General features: G+C 52.7%; 1 protein-coding gene across 3 annotated transcripts; it reads right to left on the reverse strand.

The window, feature by feature from the left end:
• Positions 1 to 1511: 1511 nt before the first annotated feature.
• Positions 1512 to 20122, reverse strand: LOC103671192 (ankyrin repeat domain-containing protein 39). Of its 3 annotated transcripts, XM_040623546.1 has the most exons (11): positions 19975 to 20122; positions 15437 to 15540; positions 14812 to 15015; positions 5452 to 5595; positions 5157 to 5285; positions 4239 to 4364; positions 3871 to 3969; positions 3688 to 3786; positions 3490 to 3588; positions 3246 to 3344; positions 1512 to 3151 (listed from the first exon to the last, which is right to left on the reverse strand). In XM_040623546.1, the coding sequence occupies exons 1-11, from the start codon at positions 20072 to 20074 to the stop codon at positions 3056 to 3058; spliced, it is 1299 nt and encodes a 432-aa protein (XP_040479480.1). In that variant the 5' UTR covers positions 20075 to 20122; the 3' UTR covers positions 1512 to 3055. The 3 variants fall into 3 exon arrangements, with proteins under 3 accessions (XP_040479480.1, XP_040479481.1, XP_040479482.1); XM_040623547.1 differs by lacking the exons at positions 1512 to 3151; positions 3246 to 3344 and adding an exon at positions 3353 to 3379; XM_040623548.1 differs by lacking the exons at positions 1512 to 3151; positions 3246 to 3344; positions 3490 to 3588; ... (3 more) ...; positions 5157 to 5285; positions 5452 to 5595 and adding an exon at positions 9431 to 9824.
• Between the last annotated feature and the right edge of the window lie 2337 nt (positions 20123 to 22459).

The raw sequence follows: 22459 nt of genomic DNA on the forward strand, positions 1-22459 counted from the left end.
CCAGTACCATTTGTTGAAAAGGCTTTCTATTGAATTTTTTACACCTTTGTCAAAAATCAGCTGGGCATATTTGTGTCTATTTCTGGGTTGTCTGTTCCATTGATCTGTATCTGCCCCTCCATCAATACCACATTGTCTTGATTACTATAGCTTTATTTATTTTTTTTCAGATTTTGAGAGACTGAGTGAGGGTGGGGGGGAGCAGAGGGAGGAGAAGCAGACTCCCCCATGAGCAGGGCGCCTGATGGATGTGAGGCTCGATCCCCAGACTCCGGGATCATGACCTGAGCCAAAGGCAGACACTTAACCGACTGAGCTGCCCAGGCCCCCTGATTACTGTAGCTTTATAGTAAGTCTTGAAATTGGGTAGACTGGCTCCTCCCACTTTATTTTTCAAAATTGTTTTAGCTATGAGTTTTTAAAATTTTATTTGAGATCGAGTGGGGGGGGGAGGTGGAGAAGCAGACTCCCCACTGAGCAGGGAGCCTGTTATGGGGCTTGATCCCAGGACCCTGAGATAATGACCTGAGCCGAAGGCAGATGCTTAACCAGCTGAGCCACCCAGGCACCCCGTGAGCTTTTATTTTTTTAAAGATTTGTTTTAGAAAGACAGCAGGGGGGAGGAGTGGAGGGAGGTAGAGAGGCCTGAAGGCAGACTCCCTGCTGAGCACAGACCTGGATCCCAGGACCCTGAGATCATGACCTGAGCCGAAGTCAAGAGTTGGTTGCTTAACCAACTGAGCCACCCAGGTGCCCCTTAGCTATGAGTTTTTATATCATCTAATTAACTGTATCTACAAAAAAATCTTGCTGGGATATTTGGTAGGAGCTTCATTAAACCTGTGTATCAATTTGGGGAGAATTGACATCTTTACTAGATCTCATCTTCCAATCCATGAACAAGGTATGTCTCCCATTTAAGCCGCCTTTGATTTTATTCATCAGTGTGTTGTAGTTTTCAACATACAAGTTCTTAAGTGTTAGATTTACATCTGAGTATTTTGTTTTTGAAGGCAACTTTAAGCAGTACTGTGCTTTTGATTTTTGTGTGCATGTAGTCATTGCTAATATGTAGAAATACGCGTTTGTAGGTTTATCTTATATCCTGAGATCTTGAACTCCCTTATTCTAGGTGTTTTTTGGATTCCTAAGGATTTCCTACATAGACAGGTATGTCGTCTGCATGATAATGGGGATACCTGAGTCCCACCTCCAGAGACACTGATTTAATTAGCTTGCACATCAGGACTTTTAAAACCTTCCCTTGTGATTGTGATAAGCAGCCAAGGCTGAGAACCACTGCTCCTTGAACTTGTCCATCAAGGAGTGGAGAGGTGCCTTGAGCACAGGAGCCAAGTTCCTGGATTCCCCACTATGCACTTGGGGGCGCATCTTGCTGTCAGGCCAGTATGGTTAACAGGTTGAGCTTTGCTGCTGAGGAGGACCAGGCCCTGGGCCTAATGAGCTGCCCCCTGCCCCCCCAGGCCAGAACAGACAACTAGGCTGTGAGGGATAGTCAACAGTTTTAATGAACAAAATATATTTTTTAAGTGTATAAAAAGGTGTTTTTGTCACATAAGGGTCCCCATCTTCTAGATAGGGAGTCGTTTTTTCCATGAACTTGAACACCTGTTTCTTCTCTGGCTCCAGCACCTGCGTGAACTGTCACCACCGCTCCCTGCAGGGTTGGAGCTGCCCATGGGAAGAGAAGGTGTGTGGCTCCCAGGGGGGAGCTGTAGTCACTTTTTCACATAGTAAGAATAGCCATGTGCTTGGCCCAAGAAGGCCGCCAGTGTCAGACTAGGAAGAACTGCTGCAAGATGGATGTCCATCCAGGTACTTCACATACATGAGGGAGGTACCCTTCATCTTAAAGCCGGTCCCTCAGCCTGTGGTTCTCCATTCAGGGCAGAGTTTAAAATTCCCTTCCTGCCAGTTCGGACCCAGCCCTGCCAGCAGTACGGGTCTACACCAGTGCGACGTGAAGCGGAAAAGGCAGTGAAGGAAGGACCCTTGAGGAGAACTTGTGGGAAGGTGGGTCCTAAATCTGCCACCACGCAGCAGAGGAGGGGAAGCAGTCCGTGTGCGCCTCACTCCCCTCTGCTGGATACTTGGTGTCCCACTGCAGCGGTGGGGTAAAGCCAGGCAGGTGCGCTGCGTGGTCCAGGCCCGAGCTCAGGCTCTAGTGCTAGAGTGATGTTGCCAGAGGCAAAGTAGGGTTACGGGCCGCCACCCCAAAAGTTGGGTGGGCCGCAAGCAATCCCCAGCTCCCAGGCATTTCACCCCTACAAAGAGCGCCATCAGCTGGCCAACTAGAGAGCAGCAGGCAGGCTGACCGAGGCCTTCAGACTGTAGGCACAAGGTTTCCCTAAAATACGCATGAGCTCTAGCTTCTCAGTCTTAGGGCTTCTGAGGCAACCAGGTCGGTTCTGGACGGGTGCTGCAGTGGGGCCTCAAACCTGTTCAGCACCCCTCCAGACTGCCAGACCCAACTCCAGAAGCCCTAAGGCCAGAGCTGGCTAGAGCCACTCCACCTGCTATCAGGGTTGCTGCTGATAGGAATGGAGTCCCCAGAGAAACCCCTGGCCCGAGGGCCTCGGCCAGCTGCAGAAATGCCCGATAGCGGTGAGGCCTGGACAACAGCTGCCGGCCAGGAAACTGGCCCTTGTTTCCTGGGAGGGAGGGGCTCAGTCTCCTAGACAGAGATCAGGGGACACCGAGCGCCCGGCCCCGGGCAGCTTGAGGCTTAGGACTCTTCACTCTTGCTCCAACCTGGACTGCCAGGTTCCTTAGCTGGACCCGCTCTGTTTCCGGCTTCCCTGTGGTCCCCTGCGTCAGCCCATCCTAGTGCACAGCCTGGCAGGGACCAGGTCCTCCTGACACTTGGAGCCAGGGAGGCCTGCTTCATCACCTGCTGGGGCTGGCCTGAGGCCGCCCCCGGCGAGAGGACTGAGGTGACGACCACAGAGGGGTGCAGATGACTGCGAGGGCACGAGGCGGGGAGGTGAAGGGGGTGGAATGGTGGCTGAGAAGGGACCGTACAGGGCTGCGGTCGTCAGGACCGGGAGCGAGGGTGCCCGGCGTGGGCCTGCAGTGCTTCCCGGATGCCCCGCTGCCAGTCTCGCACCAGCTGCACTGGGGTCACCGAAGCCTGGGAACAAGGACACTGGATCAGTCCTGTTTTCCTTCTTAGGAGCCCCCCGCCCTGCTCAGCCTAGGGGGCCGGGCCTCAGGCGTGCTCGTACCACATTCTGCACGCCCAGCTTCGCTCCATAGAGCAGCAGCAGTTTCATGGCTTTGTAGTGGCCGTGCCGCACAGCCTCGTGCAGAGCTGTGTCCCCTTCCTGTTGGGAAAGGGGGTGGGCGGTCATCCTCCTGACTGCCCCCACCCCCCGAAGGGTCCAGTCAGCAGGAGCTGTCCCCGAGCTCGGGCTCCCTGAGTCCCTGTCCCCTAATGCAGCAGACCCAAACCAAACAGCAAGTGCCCACCTTGTCCTGGGCATCGATGTGGGCCCCACACGCAATGAGATGCTCCAGGCAGTCACAGTGTCTTGTGCGCACGGCCACGTGCAGGGGGGTGCTCCAGATCTAAGTGGGGGAAGATTCGTGTCAACCCCCCCCCCCCAACAAGGGGCTCTGCTTCCTCTTCTCTGGGTACAGGCCACCCCACGGCAGCATACCCCTCACCTTGTCCCGGGCGTTGACCTGGGCGCCCCGGTTAAGCAGCTGTTTGAGGATGTCCAGGTGTCCTCCACGGCAGGCCCAGAACAACGGTGTCCTGTCCAGCTACAGAACAAACACGTTGATGCATGGACATGCTGTGGTGTGGGACGGGGTCTGCCATGAGGATGGGCTTTCCCCGCTTCTCACCAGGTCACGAGCGTCCACAGCGGCACCTGCCTCCAGCAGCTTGCTCACGAGCTGGCCGTGACCCTTCAGACAGGCCCAGTGCAAGGCTGTGCGGTGCAGCTGGGGGTGGAGGCTGGAGATCAGGAAGAGGGAGCACGGCCGCCCCCTAGAGGCCCTGCCCTGGGCCCTATTCCCAGTAGTAGGTTCCCTGAACACACGCCTGCTCCCAGCGCACACCAAGGGCCCCTCCCTCCCGGCTCAGGAGGCCCCGCAGGGCTTGTGCCCCTGAAACAGGAAAGCTGTGCAGTTTCCCAGGCCAGGACTGGAACCCACGGAGGATGGCACCCCTGCAGCTCTGACACTGCAGTCCGATTCCCCCCACTTGCTACCTTGTCATGGGCACTGGGGTCCCCTCCATCTCTCAGGTACTTGTCGGTCAGGGCCTCCTGGTTCTCAGCAGCTGCCTTCAGGAACATCACCAGGTCCACAGACTCCAGCTGGGCCTGGGGCTGCGGCTGCGTAAGTCACAGGACGAGACCAAATCACCTTCTCCACCTGCAGGCCTCCGGGGCACCACCGCTTCGCCGGTCTGGCCGAGCAGCTCCAAGAGGACTGCATGTCAGCTGGTGGCTCGTACAAACCGTAATTCTTAACTCCGTCCCCCCCGCCCCGTTTCGGACTGACGAGGCACCTATTACGCCCATTATGGGTTGCCATGCCCCTTACCCCCAAGTTTATATGTTGAAGTCCCAACCCCGGGGACCTCAGAATGTGGCCTTATTTGGCAATAGGGTCACTGCAGCTGTAATTAAGATGAAGTCACACTGGAGAAAAGTGGAGCCTAATCCAATATGACTGGTGTCCCTAACAAAAGGGGACGTGGACACAGCGTGCACAGGGAGAGTGCCATGTGGGCTCAGAAGACATCGGGGTGATGCACCCACAAGAACACCAAAGCTAGCTACCAAGCAAGCCCCTAAAGCCAGAAGACGGGCAGGGACAGATCCCATCCCCCCCACCCCAGCCCTCCGAAGGAACCAGCCCTGCCAATACTCTGATCTCCGCTACGTCCAGCCTCCAGAACTGGGAGAATACATTTCTGTTTAAGCCACTGTGTGTGGGATCCCCAGCAAAGAGAGAGGAGGGCTGTGGGGTCCCCAGGATGGAGTCTTCAGCACAGCAGGCCCTGGCGGTGAGCTGGTGGCCCGCAGTCTCTGCTCTTCCCCAAGCCCTCCTGCGGGGACAGGAAGGCTTTCTCACACACTCACGCCCCGGGTGTTCACTCCCACCCCCCACTTCTCACTCACCTTAGCCACGGGCTCAGGTGCCCTGGGGGGAACTCTGCGTTTCAGTCGCTTTTCTCTCCGTCTTTGGACCAAGTTTTCCAAGTCAGCCAGAGTCTCCAGATTCAGTCTGGAGCTGTTAAATCTCTCAAGCTGGGACACAAGACCAGGCCAGCGGTCAGCCACGGGGCGCAGGCTCCTGTTTGGCCCTCGTCTCTCCCGCCCACAGGAGGGACCTCAGCTGCCTGAGATCCTCGCTGCTCAGAGCCTGCCCGCCTCAGGGTTGGCGCCTGCCACCCCCATCCCCACCACTGCTCACTTTCTTCTTCTCTTCTTCCAGTTTCCACCGCTCCCGGGCCACGGCCTCTTGGGCTCCCAGCCTCCAGGCCCCGGGCCCGCCTCCAGGATCAGGAACTCCATCTCCACATCCCAACACTTTCCTTCCAACTCTGTCTCCACATACCTGTAGAAGCACAATAAGGATAAAAACTCAGAAAAAGTAAGCCTTAGAAAGCACAGCTGTGCGGTACAGAGATCCTGACAAGAGCTGGCCTACAGAAATTAGTGTTGTGGATATCAGTGTAGCCTGACCCTTCACGAAGCTTCCTGGCATGCTGCTGGCGTGTTCCCTGAAGCCCGTGGCTCTTGGCTCTCACCCACCGTAGTGTTGCCCGGGGCCCAGGAGGATGACTGCCGCCTACCATGTCCTGTCAGCAGGACACAGGATCAGGCGCATGACACCACATCTATTTATACTGCTGGGCTTGTGTCCAGGTACGCTCAGGACAGGTGACACCTCAGCTTCCCTTCTGGGCTGTTGTCCTTACATTCCTATCAGATCACGCCATAATGCCACCTGACCCTGAGCTCAGAGGGACAGAGATGCCTCCCGGACAAAACTATGAATTCTTGGGTTCATATCTTGGCTCTTGGGAAGCTCTGTTTCTTCACTAGAAGGGGGTAAAACTAGCACCTAGCACAAGGGGCTGTGAGGAGGAAACCAGGGCGGAACCCACCATGCAGTAATCTGTTCTCCCTCGCTGCCCCCACCAGGGGTTCAGGAGCTGGGGAGCACTGAGGAACAAGCATACTGGGGGAGGGAAAAGGCTGGGATGATAGGATGGCAGAGCCTAGAGCATCCAGCCACGGAGAACGAACTGTATTGTCTTCTAAACCAAATGCTGGCAACCTAACTCGCTCCGGGCCTCCAGCCCGCCTCCCAGAGAGGCTGCACCACGCAGGTGCACGGAGGCACCGGCCCACAGTGGGGCTTGCTGGGCAGCGTAACTCCCGGGCCCCACCTCGCCGACACAGACACACCAAGCGTCACCAGTATGACTGTTTCTCTCGCTGCCCAGGGAACTCGAGCACCCTTCCTCCCCGACCAAGGCAGCCAGACCCTCTAGACCATTTCCAGAGCAATGGTGAGGACAGCAGCCGAGCTACACCCAGCCCGCAGCTACACTCGAGCCTTCTGGAGTAGCCTGCCATTTCCTGTTCTGCCATCACAGTCCAGGGCAAGAGTCCCTAAACCCGACAGTTGTCCTGTCTACACCATCACTCCGTATCTTCCCGTTGCTTCCGTCTCGTTGCCTCACAGAACTGAACAGACATGGCAGAGCATTGCAGGGTTCTGCTCCTACACCTGTCCTCCGAGCACAGGAGGAAGCCGCCTGCCCTCCTCCAGCTGGACCGCCTCATTCTGCCGGGCCAGCCCGGGGTCGTCTAGACCGTGCCCACCTCCCACCCCTCTGCCGCATGTCCTTACCAACTGCTGGATGCTGATGACATCCATGGTCCCCCCTGCTCTTCACGCCCCCAGTGAGAGGAGCCGAGCTGCTCAGCCCTTTTATAGGAGAGCTACCTCCTGGGGGCAGGGCAGCCAGGGGCTTGTGCCGGGCCAGATAGCTCAGTGGTTCTGTAACACAGACCAAAATACCAGCGTGGGCGTGCAGCCCGCTGCAGACAGAAGCCGCTGGAGCCGAGTCAGGTGCATGCTCAGACACCCGCTCTCCGGCACCTGTGCCATCCCCTGCACCTGCGCAGGAGTAATGGGGCCAGGGATGCCCGGGCCACTAGAAAAAAAGTTGAGCACGAGCCGCCGAGCTGCCACGGGTCTAGGTGCCTGAGACCCTGAAAGACCCAGCCAGCCCATCCTAAGCAAAAGGAGGCCAGAATCCTAGAAAGGCCCAAGAGGCTGAAGGCCTCAGGAATGTGCATGGCACCTACAGGAGGAAATCAGGCTTCAAGCGACTTCCCCACTCCCAGTTTCAAGGCTGCCCTCCGTACTCTTGCTGTTTTCCTCCCCCAGGCACCCCCCGCTTCTCCCTCACCACGCCGAGAGCCAGCATATTAAACTACACCACGGCCAGGAGCCAAGTCCAGCCTGTCATCAGCACCTCCTGCCTCTTGAAAAGCCTTCCACGCCCCACATGCAGGTCACCTACCCAGTGCTCTCCTGGGCAGGGAGCATGCCATCCCACAGGGAGGCTGGACTGAGATCTGCCCCGGGTCCAAGTACGGAACGTTAGCCATTAATCTAGTCACAAAGCAACCTGCCTCAAGCCACCAAAGTCAAACTTCCTAATTTAAGATGCCCAGCATGCCCTTCACCCAGCTGTGCCTTGAATTCTGCCTTGACCTTTGAAAGGAAATGTGATAGTAAGACTCCAGAATTGGAGCTCCATGAGCAGGGATGACCAGGAGAGGGAGGGAGTACAGGTCAGGGACAGCCCAAGGCCCCAGAGGGCTGGGAACGGCTCCACCCACAGCTGGCTTCTCAGTAAATACGTCCAAGTTTTGAAACTTAGGGAACCCAGAGCCTTTAAAAGAAACTCAGTCCTTATGCATCAGGGATTTTTGTCAAAGCTGATTTCTTGCCTTCGGTTATGAAGAGGGAGAGTCGCCTAGACTGAGGGTAAATAAGACAAGACGGACTTTTTTTTTTTTTTTAAGATTTTATTTATTTATTTGAGAGAGAGAGAGACAGCCAGCGAGAGAGGGAACACAAGCAGGGGGAGTGGGAGAGGAAGAAGCAGGCTCCCAGCGGAGGAGTCTGATGTGGGGCTTGATCCCAGGACTCTGGGATCACGCCCTGAGCCGAAGGCAGACGCTTAACGACTGCCACCCAGGCGCCCCAAGACAAGACGGACTTTAGCTCTGGACTCCACTGTCGGCCAACTCTAAAACTCCTCTCCAACATTCAAGGACAAGGGCATTTTGCACCAACAGGGTTCATCGGCAATTCTCATCAGAAGACTACTTTCTTCCACAGGAAACTGGTATTAATTCTTACCAAAAAAATCACTCCTTGTAAAAAACCCAAACCTAACCAATAAAGCTCAAGATGCACTGGANAACCGCTCTCACCACAGCAGACCAGGGGCCACCACAGGTACCGGTATAATATACACCCTCCTGACTTTCTTCCTGTAATTTTGTATCTGTACATGCAGGTTTCCACAGCCATGTTTCAAGAGGCATCCTACTGTGATCGCAACTCAGCACACTTCGCCCGTTAGTCCACACTGCACTCCGCTACACTGCATTCCAGTGACACGCGTACCAGAATTAATCACTTCCCCAGCAGGGAGCACTTAGCTTACCTCCTTTCTCCCTTACATGACAGCACATGCTCCAATGCACAACTCTGTAGATGTTTCTGTGAGTAAATATCTTTGTACACGTGGATATTTCTCTAGGTAGCTACAGGAAAATCGAATCATTGGCCCTACTCATCTAAATTTTGATAGATACTGCCAAACTCCCATCTAAGGTGGGTGTACCAATTTCCAAGAACAGATAGTAACAAAGTGATGGTAAGAAAGAAAAATATATATATAAGCAGCAAGATTAATATCCAGAACACATAACTCCTATGAATCAATAAAAGGAAGAAAATCTTTAATAGGCCACAGGTGTGCACAGGAAGTTCCGAGAAGACAGGCGGTCGTTAGCAGTGCACAACAGAGCAACAGCACTTGCTCACCTATCAGGTTGTTCAAATGGAAGAAAACTGAGGAATGGGTGCTCTGACACACTGTCTGCAAGGTGCCTAGCACACTCTGGTGCCCTCCATATACTCGCTCCCTTCACCTCCGCGAGGCCTCTGAGGCAGGCCCTGTTATAACCAACCTCACGTCACAGAGGAAGCAGATGGGCAAAGTGACCTTTCCCGAGGCCATTCAGCTAGAAAGCAGCTTTCAATCTGTCGTATGTCCCACCGTTTCTTCTCTTACATAGCTCTGTTTTTATACTTAGGTCTTTAATCTACTTGAAACTTATTTTTGTGCATGGGATGAGGTAAGGATACAACTTTATTTTTTCCAAACGGATAGATGTTTCCACATGAACGAATTTAGAATATGATCATCTGTTCAGGCTTAAGCACTTGCAGCCCCACATCTACTCCCTCGCTCCCACAGTGGCCAGAATGGGGCTCTTCGGGCCTCAGGTTCCCACCCTGCAGCACGGATGTGGAACAAGGAGGGGCTGGGAGGGCTAGTCTGTGTCCTCTTGCATGGCAGCCTGTGACAGAAAGGTGGCAGCTCAGGTGGCCAGCAGGTCCCACAGGTCACTGTTGCAGGGCAGCAGGTCACATGCTAGTCGTGCCTTCCGATCCCGGACAGCCTTCAGGGCTGGGCTGTGTTCCAAGAGCAGGGAGCAAATGTCCACATGACCCTTCTCAGCAGCCTGTGGAGAAAGATGCCTGAATCAAAAGTCATACCCACCCGGGGCCCTGCCCTTTCTTGTTCCACTTCGGGGAATCTCTTGGTCCTAAAATAGGTCTTATGGTAATATTAGGGAGACACTGGCAATTTGAGTAGATCTCCCCTACTTCCTAACAAATCCCAACAACTTGCATGAAGATTGGCAGAATTCTCTAGTGCTATTCCTGGCAGTTAGCTTGAGTTTTTCTTGTCTTGTGTCCTCTGCTCCGTAGCCATTCTTCTCTGTCCAGGACTGCACATTAAAAATAAATACAGATGGGGGGCGCCTGGGTGGCACAGCGGTTAAGCATCTGCCTTCGGTTCAGGGCGTGATCCCGGCGTCATGGGATCGAGCCCCACATCAGGCTCCTCCGCTATGAGCCTGCTTCTTCCTCTCCCACTCCCCCTGCTTGTGTTCCCTCTCTCGCTGGCTGTCTCTATCTCTGTCGAATAAATAAATAAAATCTTTAAAAATAAATAAGTAAGTAAGTAAGTAAGTAAGTACAGATGGGGGACGCCTGGCTGGCTCAGCTGATGGAGCGTGCGACTCTTGGTCTTGGGGTTGTGTGAGCCCCATGTTGGGTGCAGAGATTACTTAAAAATATTTAAACAAACAAAAACAAATACAGAACCTTGCATCTCCCTCTTTTATAAACGTTCGGTCATCTATCAGCTGGACACCACAGGCACAAGATACACCAGACACGGCCTCTGCCCTCTGGGAACGTTCAGATGAGCAGAGAAAAATGGGTCCAGGTTCTCGGCTTTTTCCTCTTCCTTTTAAATAGAAGGTCCCAACCTGGATGCCGGTTTTTAGCCTGACCTCCTCCAGAAAAGGGTGAAGGGGATTTACACAGATTAGTTTATTTAACTTTCATAGTAACTGTCAGAGGCAGGAACTATCATCATTCCCATCGTACAGATGAAGAAACTGAGGCTCACACAAGTTCCGTGACTTGTCCAACATCACGGAGCTGGTGTGGCAGCCTGGGGATCCTAAGCCGGGTCTGTCTGACTGCCAAGGCTCAACTCCTAACAACCGTGTTCTACCGCTCTAGTCCCTGCCCCCCCAACAGTCAGACTGAGGCACCACGGGGGCTTCGGAGAGGCGTCAAAGTGCGTGCTAGTAGCAAATACCACCACAGATTTGAATCCAGATCTTTACTCAGCAGGTCCTCTTGATGAGTACAGACCTAAGGTTCTCAGTTCTGTGACCTCAATTCAGGCGGTGCGATGCTGTGAGCAGCGCTGCGGTGCATTCTGGGGAGGAGCTGTGAGATGCATTCCCAAGAATTTTGTACAAAAAATGGTACCAAAGTTTGCAAGTAGCTTCGTTTTTAAAAAAGAAAGAACAATTCCTAACTCCTAACTCCTCCCACATCTGTACCCCCTGAAAGAAAGGGCTGGAGAGGCACTGGAAAGGCCTCAGGCTGTAACACCAGCAGCAACCTGCGCTCAGGGTCCTGCCGGTACGAACCCTCCACGGGAGTCACAACAAAACATGCCCGCAACACCAGGGCTGACCACTAAGAAATAAGCAATCTGCCTCTTCAACCGGCCAGGATCTTAAAATAAAACGAGACTCAGTTGTTCACTCAGCAAATACTTGCTGGGCACCTGTGCTAAGAGCTGGGGCCACCACAGTAAACAAGATCAAGTCGCTGTCTCGAGGGACAGAGACAGAGCTCAGACGGAGTTTCAAGAGGGAGAAACGTTACAGAGCGTCAAGTGCACGGTGCTTTTGCAAATACAGCTGGGGAGGCTACCCGGTCTGAGGGTGTGACGTAGAAGCTACACTCCAGAAGGACGGACAGAAACAAGCCAGATGAAAACCGGGAGAGGAGTATCCAGATGGGGACAGCTGGACATGTAAGACCCTGGAGTGTCACCACGACAGGGTCAAGAAAGGGGGCCTGAGTAGAAGTGACAAGGGGACGAGAGCTCAAGATCGGGGCGACCTTGTTCAGTCGGAAGAGCATGAAAGTCTTGATCTCGGAGTGGTGAGTTTAGAGCCTCACGCTGGGCAAAGAGATGACTTAAAAAAACAGGAAGGTGGGGCGCCTGGGTGGCACAGCGGTTAAGCGTCTGCCTTCGGCTCAGGGCGTGATCCCAGCGTTCTGGGTTCGAGCCCCACATCAGGCTCCTCCGCTGGGAGCCTGCTTCTTCCTCTCCCACTCCCCCTGCTTGTGTTCCCTCTCTCGCTGGCTGTCTCTCTCTCTGTCAAATAAATAAATAAATAAAATCTTTAAAAAAAAAAAACAAAACAAAACAGGAAGGAAGGGAGGGAGGGAGGAAGGAAGGAAAGAAGGAAGGAACGAACTGGAGGAGGGAAATGTTGACATCTTCCCGAGTACACGCAAAGGTAACAGATCTGCAAATCCTTGGACACTGAAATATTCACATCTGGCTTCCTAAAAATTAAGTTGGTCCTTGAAATAGCCCCCCACCCCATTTTTTATTGTGGTAATAACATTGCACAGGAGATCTGACTTCTTAACAAATCAATCAATCTACCTACCTATCTATAATTTTTTGGTAATTGTTCTTTTGGTTAAATAATAGCCACACACCCCCCCCCACACCCAACGTGGGGCTTGAACTCATAACCCCGAGATCACGAGTCCCGTGCTCTACCGACTGAGCCGGCCAGGCGCGCCCCCTTCTGAACAAATTTGAAGTGTACCACCCAGTACGGTCACGTTCGGCACGGGGCCGATCTGTAGCGCTCCGTCGGCTCGCCTCAGTGACACCACGCCAGCCGCACTGCCCGCCCCGCTGCCCCGCAACGACCAGGCCACCCTCTACTTCCGTGTTTGACCACTGTCTACACAGGCACACCTCATTTTGCTGCACTCTGCTTTACTGCGCTACGCAGACGCTGTGGGTTTTTGTTTGCGTTTACAAATTGAAGGTCTGTGGCAACCGCGCACCGAGCGGTCCGTAGGCGCCGCTTTCCAACAGCATTTGCTCCCTTTGCGTCTGTGCCACATTTTTGTAATTCCCGAACTATTTCAAACTTTTTCATCCTTATTACGTTTGTCATCTGTGATCACTGATCTCTGCTGTTACTTCTGGAACTATCTGGGGATGCCTGCACCGCACCCACATAAGACAGCGAACTTCATCTATATGTGTGCGTGTTCTGACCGCGACACTGACACCTGTTCCCCAGTCTTTCTCTTCCTCGTGCCTCCCTAGTCCCTGAAATACAACATGGAAAGTAGGCCAATTAACAGCCCTGCAGTGGCCTCTCAGCGCTCAAGTGAAAGGAAGGGTCAGTCAATGTGGCAAAGTTCACTGCTGTCTCACTTTAAGAATCGGTGTGCCACAGCAATTTCTTAAACCTTCAGCAACGACTACCCCGGCCTCCCTGATACGCTGAACAGGTAGCCACATCGAGGTAAGAGCCCCTACCAGTTACAAGAATACAACTTGCTGAAAGGTCAGAGGACGGCTGGCATTTTTTAGCAGTAAAGCATTTTTAAATTAAGGCTCGTACGTGATTTTTTTTTGACATAATGCTGGTGTACACACTAAACAGACTGCAGTATAACATAAACATGACTTTTATGTGCACTCGGAAGCCAAAAAACTCCTCCAACTTGCTTCATCACGGTGGTCTGCGTATCTGAGGTACGCCTGGGCCTCACAGAAGAGGTGTCATCAAGTATAAAAAACAAAAACAATACCTGTTACGTATATTTTTTTAAACATCTCTACTAGTGTCTCTACCAAAGTGTTACCCCCACACCCATCACACGTTAAAAAACGACAACAACAACATGTGTTCTTCAACAGTCAGATGCACAAAATAAAAACCTAACTCTCTGCGGCCGTAACACGTCAAGGCTGCTGTTGCCAAGCGAGCACTTTCCGTCTGGCCGCGTTTCCGCGGGGATCTGCCAACCTAGGTGTCTCTGTTACTGGCTGGGCCGACCGGGAACGCTGGCTCCTAAAAGCTCTCCCCCTGGAAAAAAGCTCCTCAGTGTGTCTTGTGTCTAGCGGCTGAGAACTCGCCACGCTAGATGCGAGGGGGAGCGGAATGCAGTCTGTGATTGTGGAGCCCCGGCCGAGAGACAGGCTCTAATACGAAAGCGTGAGCGCCAACTTCTGGTGGAGCAAGAGGCGTCCGCCACAGGTTCTGATGGCAAGTCATGCAGTCAACTAGTTCAACTTTTCTATTTTATTTTATTTTATTTTATTTTTTTATTTTATTTATTTTTTTTTAAAGATTTTATTTATTTATTTGACAGAGATAGAGACAGCCAGCGAGAGAGGGAACACAAGCAGAGGGAGTGCGAGAGGAAGAAGCAGGCTCATAGCAGAGGAGCCTGATGTGGGGCTCGATCCCAGGACTCCGGGATCACGCCCTGAGCCGAAGGCAGACGCCCAACCGCTGTGCCACCCAGGCGCCCCCAACTTTTCTATTTTAAAATTCACAAGAGAAGAATGCATTTACACACGTACGCCATAAATATGCCTAAACCACTTCTCTACAATGCATCAGCAATCAGTAAAGTGATGCCTTCAGCAGGGTGTCCTGGAAGACTGCGGGGCCATGGGTCAGGGTGGAAGGGAAACATGTTCATGCTGCACTGTTTTGTACTCCACACGCTTCACCATGTATACGTATTTCTGGTCAGAAGAAAGTTAATTAAGTGGTCACCCTGGCTACCGTACGGAAAGGGGGCTACAGGGGTAGGCAAGAGTAGGTGTGAGCTTCAGAAAACTAACTTCAGGGAAAAGCATTCATGACATATATCATGAAAGCAAAGGAAAAAAAATGACACTGTACATGTAATTCTAATTTACATGCACAGGGAAAATGCTGGCAAGTTATACATTCATCCTCAAGCGATGACTCGGAAGCCCTGACATGACAAGTGCCTTTCTGCTCTCCCCGTGTTTTCTACAGTGACCGCGTTGTAACTTTTACAATGACAGTTCGTGAAGGGGGGAGGGCGGCATACCTTATGCAGACTGGTCATGCCATCGTCATCCACCAACCTCGGGTTGGACCCGTGAGACAGCAGGAGCCGTGCAATTTCGGTGTGCCCACAGTAGCTGGCCCGGTGCAGAGCGGTGGCGCCCCCATGGGTCTGGGCATCACACTTAGCCCCGCTTTCCAGCAGGAACTGGCATACAGCATAGTGCCCGTTGCGGCTGGCATAGTGCTGCAGGGGACAGAGACCGAGGTCAGACAGCAGAGCCCAGGCAGGCAACAGGGACAGCACGGGCAAGAGGAGCGAGAGGACGGCAACGACCTCGGGGGCTACCTCCGTTAGCTGTGTGACCTGGACAAGCTTCTCCATTTCTAGCATCCGTTTCCTCAACAGGAAAATGGGGATAATAATCATTCCTACCTCATAGGATTGTTAGGTAAATGAAATGAAATAAATGATGTAAAGCACTTAACACTAATTAAGAAAACAACAACAACAACAAGAACAAGGTTCACACAATGCTTAAAACTGAGAACCTGCTGGGAGAGAAGAACGGGCGGAAATAAAGACAACATCAGCCCTTCCGTCACAGAGAGCAGGTGTCCCGAGTGAAAGCTGCCCCCTCTTCTGACCGTGTTCCACCCCCGCTCACCAGAGCAGTGTAGCCAGCCGAGTCGGGCTGGCTAGGGTCTGTTGCCTTCTGGATGAAATATTTCACTCGGCCTAGGTCTCCATTCAGGGCTGCCGACCAGATTCCTGTGGAAAGACAAACGAAGTGCCGAATAACGCTGAATGACTGGAGACTTTCAGTGCTTCCTTCACCTCTTGACCTCCATTTTCTCATCTATAAAATGGGGGGATTTATTCACTCAACAAATATTAACTGAGGGGTGCCTGGGTGGCTCAGTCAGTTGAGCGCCTGACTCTTGGTTTGGGCTCAGGTCACGATCTCAGGGCCCTGGGCTCGAGCCCCGAGTCGAGCAAGCTCTGTGCTCAGCTTGAGATTCTCTCCCTCCCTCTGCCCCTCCAATCAATCAATCAATCGATCAATCAATCAATCCTTTAAAAAAATTTAACTGAGATCTCCTCTGTGCTAAGGACTGTCCTAGGAGCCGGTGAGCTAGCCGTGAACAAGACGGACAAGAGGCTTTGTCTAATCAGGACAGCAGGGTTGGGCAGACACAAATCCTTCTTCCCACTTCAAACATACAAATATTAAATAATGTTTAAGATGTCTGAATATACAGGCAAATTCAAAAGCAAGAAAAGGACATTGCCAGTTGCGAGAAGAAGGTGAAAGCCACAGCCGAAGTGGCGAGCCGGTACTCCCCCTGCGGAGTCCTGAAGTCCTTGTAAATGCACACACTCAGCGGCTTTGGCTTGAACAACTAGGCAGGGTCTGGAGCAGAGGCTGCAGGTCATACGCGTGGCAAGGAACAGACACAACAAAGTTCTGTGCACAAAGCTGGGAGGCAGGAAATACCACCTCATGGATGAATTAGGGCTGGAAAATCTCTACTTTCCTGGTCTGAAAAGCACCACAAAGCAAGCTGCCAGGCCCAGGCACTTCACTCATTCAGCAAATATTTACTGAATACTTACCATGTACCTAGCACTGGCCTGGGCACTAGGGGTCAGCCAAGAATTAAAGGTCCCCAATCCCAAGGGCTGCTCCCCAAATTTTGGTCTTATGGAGGTTCCTTTCTAATTAAAGGAAACAGATGAGGGGAAAAAAGGAAATAAGCCAGGTGGTGCTAAGTGCTATGAAGAAAAATAAAACAGGGAAGGGATACAAGCAGTGGTCAGGGATGGCATCTCTGATACGGTGACATTTGAAGAGAAGCTTAAAGGAAATGAGAAAAGGCACCATTTCAACAGGTGTGAGAAGACAGCACAGGCAGAAGAAACGTAAAAAATCAGACACCATGACACATTCAACTTGGAGATGTGGGATACATATTTGTATTTATCTATTTTTGCATTTTTCCCATCATGTAAATTGTACTAACTGTATATTTTTTCCAGCTTTATGGAGAAATAGTTGACATACATCACTGTATAAGGGGACCTATATTTACTTATACCCTTAGGGAGCAAAACCCCCAAGCTAAGGATCTGTCATAAAAATGGATCCAGGGGCGCCTGGGTGGCACAGCGGTTAAGCATCTGCCTTCGGCTCAGGGCGTGATCCCAGCGTTACGGGATCGAGCCCCACATCAGGCTCCTCCACTATGAGCCTGCTTCTTCCTCTCCCACTCCCCCTGCTTGTGTTCCCTCTCTCGCTGGCTGTCTCTATCTCTGTCGAATAAATAAATAAAATCTTAAAAAAAAAAAAAAAAAGGATCCAGACAAGTGAACGCTAGAAGGGCTGCGCAGAGGCAACTTTTAAAAAACGTTCTATAAGGATACCTCCACAAGCCAACAAAGGTGTGGCTTTGTTGTGGATAATCTCTAACAAGAGAAGACAACCCGCCCCCCCCCCATGAGCTCAAAAATTAAAAGCTGCAAAACAAGAAATAATCCACTGCCTCGAGACAGTCAACAAATACAACAAATGGAAAAATGCATACTTCAAAAATGAGCCATAATAGCACAGTCTGAAAGATGTAAAACATTTAATGTGTTCACAGAGACAGAGGAATACAATCCACAAACCAGCAGAACATTAGGGAGAAAAAAAAAAAAAGCAGGGAGATCTGAAACGAAAAATCAGGGGTGCCCGGCTGGCTCAGCCAGTAGAGCATGTGACCCCCGATCTCAGGGTCATGAGTTCGAGCCCCAGGCTGGGTGTAGGGATTACTTTTAAAAAGTCAGTAAATTAAAAACCAGAATCACTGAAATACAACAACAACAACAGATGGTCGGACAGTACTGTAGACCCACCCAGGAGGGAACGAGTGACTTGGAAATCACCCCGAATGCAGAATGGTAGAGAGAAAAATATTAAAGAGAGGTAAGGAAACATCAAAGGCAGAATGTACCGACATCCGTCTAACAGGAGTTTCAAACAAAAAAAGAAACTGGACAGACTAGGAGAGAGGAAATGTCTGAAGAGGTAATATCTGAGAATTTTCTGAAGTAAAGACAACCATGAGTTCTCAGATGAAAACCACATTCAATCCCAAGGAGAATTAATCAAAACATATCTACCATGGTAAAACGACCAAACATCAAGAATAAAGAGAACGTTTAAGTTACCAAAAAGGAAAGATCATTAGTCACTGAAGAATTATAATCAGATTATTAGGATTTTTTAAAGTTTATTTATTTATTTATTTAGTAATCTCTACACCTCACATGGGGCTCGAACTAATGACTCCAAGATCAAGAGTCACTGGCTCTTCTGACGGAGCCACCCAGGTGCTCCCAGCAGAATTCTTAACAGCAGTAGCAGAAAAAGAAGATAAATAATATTTCCAAAGGTTTGGGGGGGGAGGGGAATAATTGGCAGTCTAGAATTTTATACCCAGCTAAGCTACCAGTCAAGACAGAGAAAGAGAGAGGGAGAGATGGAGAATCATACTCACTGAAAAAACTTTTAAAGGATATACTTTAGGGAAAGGGAAAATGAACCCAGAGAAAAGATATGAAGGGGAAAAAGAAACCCCACATGATAAGGATCTTTCCCTCGTGTGGGAAATGAATAATGAGAAAGCAAACAAAGTAGTATCAGGTTGTAAAAACTGCTTTGATGAAAGCAAGGTGATATATCAGAGTAACCTGGAGGGGAAGGAGCCCTACTTTGGACAGGGCAAGGTTTCTTTCTCAATAGCCCCTCAAATGGCATTGTAGGCCAGTTAATTGTTATGAGGAACTGTCCTGCGCATTGTAGGATGTAGACCAGCATCCCTGGTCTTTACCTACTAGATGACCGTAGCACCCTCCAGCTTTAGCACGTGAAACTGTTTCTCGACACCGCCAAAGACCTTTAAGGGTCAGAACTGCCTCCCCCCCCCACTTTAAGAACTACTAGGATGGGGTGTTGCCCGCGCCCCCAGTTGAGAACTACCAGAATGCGGTGTTCAGGGTGGGTCTCTGAGGAGGTGATATTTGAGCCAAGACCAGAAGGAAAAGCATTAGCTAGCCTAATGCTGCAGTAAGTCTATTCCAACGGGCTGGGACAGGAAGTACCATGGCTTTTAAGTCAGGAAGAGATCTTGCATGTCTGAGAAACCAAAACGAGCCCAGTGTGGCTGAAGCATAGTGAGTGGGGAAAGAAAAGAATGAGAAACAAAGTGGGGGCGGAGAAGCAGAACAGGCAGCCATTAGATCACACAGTTTTGTAGACCATGAAGGGAATTTGAACTTATTCTAAAAGCAATGACATTATCTGATTTAATATCTTCAAAAGGTTACTCTGGCTTCTGTGTGGAGTAGGAAACTTTGTAGGAGGGCAGGAGTGGAAGCAGGAAGGCCCATGAGAGAGTTGCTTCAGTAGCCCAGAGGGTGGCGACGTGGAGGGAGGTAAGCAATTGCAAGAGCCACTTAACAGTAAATTAATCAGAATGCATATAAAGCCGTAGCATCTACCCAACAGCTGATGAGAATGTCATTACTGCATAAGCCGCCTCTGCACTGACAGATGATACACAGCCTCCCAAGAAGAACGGACTTGTTTTTTCAGCTTCACTCTGTTCCTTACGGGCGATATAATCTCCTTACAGCGTGGGGTCAAAGAGTTACCACTCTGGGCCCCAAAGGTAGAGAAAACATCACCTGTGTCGAGGGCCATGTGTACCATATCTAAAGCATACAGGGCCTGACACATCGGGGCTCACATCGGAGGTCAGAACGTCAGTTCCCTTCGCAGCGCAGCCCCCTCTGAAGCTCCATGGCCTCGGGGTGGCTGCAATACCCGGGCTGCAGATTCTGCTTCCCGATCCCCCCCCAACCCCCCACACCCGCGCGCTCAGCCACCCGAGCCGGCCCGAGCCCCCCGGGAGCGCACCAGCTGAGGACCCGGGCCCTGCCCCACCACTGGGGAAAGTTACCGAAACCAGGGCCTCCGTTTCCCAACCTGCACGCGAGACGAAGTTTCTAGTGGCCGAGCTCGTGCCAGGTCCCTGGCGGGATCATGACGCTGTGAGCCCACCGCCCGCCCGCGCTCCCACCAGCCCCACTGCGGCCCTCGGGGCCCCGCTTCTCGGCCATCTCCTTGTCCCGCGACCGGGAGAGAGTCGGGAGTCTCACCCCTGTCGAAGTCCATCTCGTCCAGCGTCTGCTGCACGCCGGACGCCGCACTCGGCCAGGAGCAGCAGGGACCGTCGGCGCACGGCCGCGGCGCCGCCATGTCGGCCCCGGAGCCCGCTCCGCCCCAGCTGTTGTGCGCGCGCGCGGCCGCGGCGGGTGGGCGGGGCGGGGCGCACGCAGCAGCGCCCTTGCCAGCGCCGGGATCGAGAGACTCGGTCACCGGGAGGCCGAGCCCGCTGGGCTTTAGCTCGGGAACCAATCGAGGCGGCGGGGCGGGGCTTGTGGCGCTGCACCGCGCTCCGAGGCGGCCGCGCGAGGGCGTCCCAGGTTAAGCAGAGTACCGAGGGCGCCGCGCTGGATCCCCAGACCCGGACTGCTTGCGGACGGCGCCTGGGCCGCCAGCCCTGTAGGGTGTGGGGACGCAGCGGGCGGCTAGGCCACCCGCCAGAGCCCAGCCCTCCAAGGTTCCCTGCGTCCCACCGGTTTCCCTAGGGCAGGGAGTCGCCGGGCGCGCCCCAGGGTCCTCCGCCCCGTTTTTCGACACCACGCCAGGCCTAGTGACCTCGCTTCCCCTTCCCTCCTCCCGTGCCTCCTGCCCATTTCCTGAAAACCCGTGGGAGGCAGGTGGCCACTTTTTCCACTAGGAGCACATAAACCCCACGGGCAAAAACAGGGCCTTGGGTCGTGCCGAACCTCCCAACTCCAGTGGGAGCCTAGTTTACTGTATCAATCTTCATGTATCAAAACATCCCGAGGGCTGAGGTTTACTGACCATCCTGAAAGCTTAGCGTACCCAGAACATGGCAGATCACAGCCCTTTCCTACAGCTAAGGACACCCAGGGCAGCAGCCCCTTTCAGCCATCGCCCACCCTCCAGACCAGTGAAATGTAGGGAGTCCATTTCACGACAGCCTCCATCTGTGGGCATGAATTACAGAATCCAAGCTGGGTATTCTCTTCCTTACAAATATCTGGGCCCTCCCTGTCCCCAGTCCTTCCATAGGACAGTGGCTTGGCACACACCGGGGGTGGTGGGGCAAGTTCCTTGTTCCCCCTAGCTGAAGCATTCAAGACTAACATTCCTGGAGGGCAGGCAGAAGGCTGAAAGTAACCTTTCCTCCCCTAAGCTAGTTGGGCTCCCCATCCTCACACAAACCAGTCCATACAACCTTAAGCTCTTTCTAGGAAGTTCCCCTCCTTTAGCCCCTCACTCTCACTTCCCCTTCCCAGAGTTCTGGGAAGCCAGGCCCCTCCTCTCCCGCCTTGCTCCCAATGCCCTGACTTCTCCCTTTGGCCAGAAGCCAAAGCTGGCTCCCAAGGGGCCGTGGCCCTGGTCTGGTTCCCAGCCCCACAGCTACCACTGTGGGAAAACACTGGAGCCCGAGCTATCCCCCCTCTGGAGAGGGGCACAAGCAGGCAGGGACATTAGGGGCAGCTGCCCCAGAATCATGGGGAGGTGAGGCTAGTCCAGCCCCAAAGGTTTTAGCTCATATGCCTTATCCTTATCACAGAACACTCACTGTTTTCTTGATTTTATTTGTCAATATAAAAATACTCAAATATTTACAACAAATAAATACGCGGGGACACAATAAGTTACACTGTTAGGAGCCCTCCTCCTAGGGCTGGGAGAGGATATGCAATATCCACAGCATGCCCACCCTCTCTCCTTCTCCCTCCCCCTCCCCCCACACAACCTTTCCCAGCCTGGTAAGGGAGGACAAGTAGAAAATACCACTGAACCCCGGGGCCAAGTGGGAGGCCCCTCACCCCCTTGCCCCAAACACACAGGAGAATCCATCTCCCTCCCCCCAACCCTGAAAACATTCACAGCCCTAGGAGCAGGACCAGGCCCACCCCAGAGCCCTGGACTCCCCAAAAGGGGCACAGCACCCTGCCCAGCCCACCCCCATATGTACATCACTGACCCACACTGGGGACAGGTGGGGGTAGGAGAGGCAAAGTGATACGACCCCTTCCCCTTCATAGCTCCAATGACTCACCAGGAGGACCCCAGGCCAAGGGAAGACTGGACAGAAAAAGGAAGACTCTCTCTCACACACACACACACACACACAAAAGGAAGACTAGGTGACACACACGTGCACACCCCCACATACACATACAGATCGATACAAACACACCCACATCTCCAACTTCTGCCTTGGAAAGTTTTGGCTGCTGGGGTCCTGTGTGTCCGTGATTCACAGCCCCTCACAGAGAGGAGGAAGAGGCCTTCTGCGAGGCTGGTGCCCTGGTGAGCCACACCAAGTGGCAGTGCCCTTGCTGAGCAGAGCAGGTCCCCATGGCCGGGCGGGGGCTGGGAGGGGTCTGTCCCAGGCCGAGCCGATGCCCGCGCCATGTCCCTGAGGTAGCTGGTGCCTGTGCAAAAGGAGGAACCGCGCCTCCCACGCTGCCCCTGCGAGGCGACGGGGGCCCCTCATACGGAGGACTCCTCGGGATTGGAGTCCGGCAGCGGCTGGCG

Source organism: Ursus maritimus, unplaced genomic scaffold, assembly GCF_017311325.1.
Source record: "Ursus maritimus isolate PB19 unplaced genomic scaffold, ASM1731132v1 scaffold_6, whole genome shotgun sequence".
In the NCBI taxonomy this organism is placed as follows: Eukaryota; Metazoa; Chordata; class Mammalia; order Carnivora; family Ursidae; genus Ursus; species Ursus maritimus.